Source organism: Penaeus vannamei, chromosome 27 (genome assembly GCF_042767895.1).
Source record: "Penaeus vannamei isolate JL-2024 chromosome 27, ASM4276789v1, whole genome shotgun sequence".
Taxonomy (NCBI): Eukaryota; Metazoa; Arthropoda; class Malacostraca; order Decapoda; family Penaeidae; genus Penaeus; species Penaeus vannamei.
In genome coordinates this window covers 26,031,519-26,034,018 of record NC_091575.1, presented here as the reverse complement: position 1 = coordinate 26,034,018, position 2,500 = coordinate 26,031,519, and the positions used below count along the sequence as shown (strand labels likewise).

The 2,500-nt window shown below is 32.8% G+C and overlaps 1 protein-coding gene across 4 annotated transcripts in view; it reads left to right on the top strand.

Moving 5' to 3' along the window:
* LOC113806665 (neuronal acetylcholine receptor subunit alpha-7-like) overlaps window positions 1–2,500 on the top strand; it is a 143,170-nt gene that overhangs the window by 125,859 nt on the left and 14,811 nt on the right. For 3 of the 4 annotated variants that reach the window (XM_070141083.1, XM_070141082.1, XM_070141084.1), the window contains exon 8: window positions 633–802. In XM_070141083.1, coding sequence (XP_069997184.1) covers window positions 633–802 — 170 coding nt within the window. The remainder of the gene's footprint in view (window positions 1–632; window positions 803–2,500) is intronic. The other variant, XM_070141085.1, reaches the window with a different exon arrangement.

The following is a 2,500-nucleotide window of genomic DNA, read 5'->3' as shown; positions in this document are numbered from 1 at the left end:
TTCAGTTCAGTTATATATCATCAATCATTCTCTTAGAACTAATTTAATTACATCTAATACATTTTTTTCTTCCTTTTTTCGGATCTTTTCTTATCAAAACCTACTCTTCAAAACTCTTTTCATGTTAGTATGTTATCCCATGCTGCACATGTACAGCTCATGAACATTGCATTCTTAAGAAATATTCATAAGGATGTTAGGATAACATGAAAGAAATAGAAAAAAAAAAATTAGAGAATGAAATAATTCTGATGACCGGTTAAACTATAGTATTAACAACAAAACAATGATACAATTTAACGTATTCTTAAGATAAGAACTTTCAATTCTTTTCTCTATTTTGCTAATGATATGAAATCAATCTAAGTCCAGATCCTATGTAAACTGGATAATGTGAACTAAAAAAAGAAGATTCATATAAAGAAAGAGAATAGATACACCCCCTCCCCCCCCTCCCCTAGTTTTTAACAAATAGATAAACCAAATCAATCCCCCCGACCCACCCACCCCGGCCCCAACCCACCAGAAGAAGAACAAAAAAAAAAAAAAAAAAAAAAAAAAGCGAAAAGAACCCCCCCCACCCAACTCGAACCCCGTTTAACTGTTCTTCAACCTTCCACGTATTCTTACAGCCACGTACTTCAACTGCATCATGTTTATGGTGGCCTCTTCCGTGGTGCTGACCGTGGTGGTGCTGAATTACCATCATCGCACACCCACCACTCATACGATGCCGAACTGGGTAAGTGGAGCTCTTGGACAAGCTACACGAGACACCGATGCTCGACACATGCCTCGTTGGGTAAGCTTCGACGAATACTCAGCTACCCAGCACTTACCTCTCTCTCTCTCTCTTACCTTCCTTCCTTTCCTTCTTCCTTTCTTAGTCTCTTTTTCGGTTGGGTTTATTGCTTTTTTGGGTTTTGGTTGATAGTTCTTTTTTACCATTTCTTCTTTGATACCCACCTCTATTTCCTCGATATATCGACCCCCTTCTTTTTTATCAGATTTTTTAAAAAATAGGATTAAAACATACTTCATTTTTTCTCTCAATCGAATCCTACTATATCCAGAACCCAACTTTTATCTAACACTTAAAAAAAAGTGTTTGATTCTTATTCTAGTCTCTAACCCTGATTTCCAGTCTCTTAGAGAGCCACTTTACCCAGAGACTCGAACCTCTTTCCTCGTCTCATTCCCACCACGTTTATTAGTCTCTCTCCGCTTGCCCGTCCGCCCATCCCGTACCTCCCTCCGCCCACACTTGTGACTTCGTTTTGTCAAGCACACGCCCGTATCTGGTGTTATATTTTGTGTCTGGGTGTATGTGCAAAGGTATGCATATATATACATATCACTTATATACATGCCAATGTGTGTATGTTATGAATTATCAAGAAAAAAATATATATATCAATAACTGTAAATGAAAATCATGCACATGCACATATACATATATATATATATATATATATATATATATATATATATATATATATATATATATATATATATATATATATATATATATATATATATATACATATGTATGTATGTATGTGTATATATATGAATATATATACTCGCATAGGAATAACATACACACATATATAAGCAAGTTATGGATATATACAGTATGTGTACAAACACACACATTCGTGAACTCCACAAAGTACCAAACACCAGCTCGAGCTTCGCCTTACGTACTGTAGGATCCCACTAGTTGTGTCAGAATCTCCCGACGACCTTGCGACTACCTTGACCTTCACGTTCCTGTCTTTAAAGGACCTATTTGAAGGAGCTCTTGCTTGGGTCTGTCACGATAGGAGGAGGGATTCGAACGTGGGAGTTTAGGTCATGTTTGTTTGTATAGACAGGAGCTTGATCCGTTTCTTGGAGGAAGTGGGAAGAATATAGGTTGCAGGTGAAGGATGATTTGGGTCGTAGTAGACACGGCAGACTAGGATAGAGTTATTACGTATGTTATAAATCTAGATATGTATACTTGCATAAATGGATAATGCGTACATACATAAATATATATACAATTACTTACAAACACAAGCGAGCACACACGCACACAAAGGTGTGTGTGTGTCTGCATATATATGTGTGTGTATATATATATATATATATATATATATATATATATATATATATATATATATATATATATATATATATATATACATATATATATATACACACCAATATATGCACACACCTTTGTGTGTCTGTGTTCGCTTGTGTTTGTAAGTGTTTGTCTGTATATATATATATATATATATATATATATATATATATATATATATATATATATATATATATATATATATATATATATATATATATATATATATATATATATATATATATATATATATATATATTTATATATTTATCTATTTATTTATTTATTTATTTATTTGTATATAGATTTATGTATGTATACATATAAGAGATCTTGCATACAATAAGTAAAATGTATATAAATATTGAT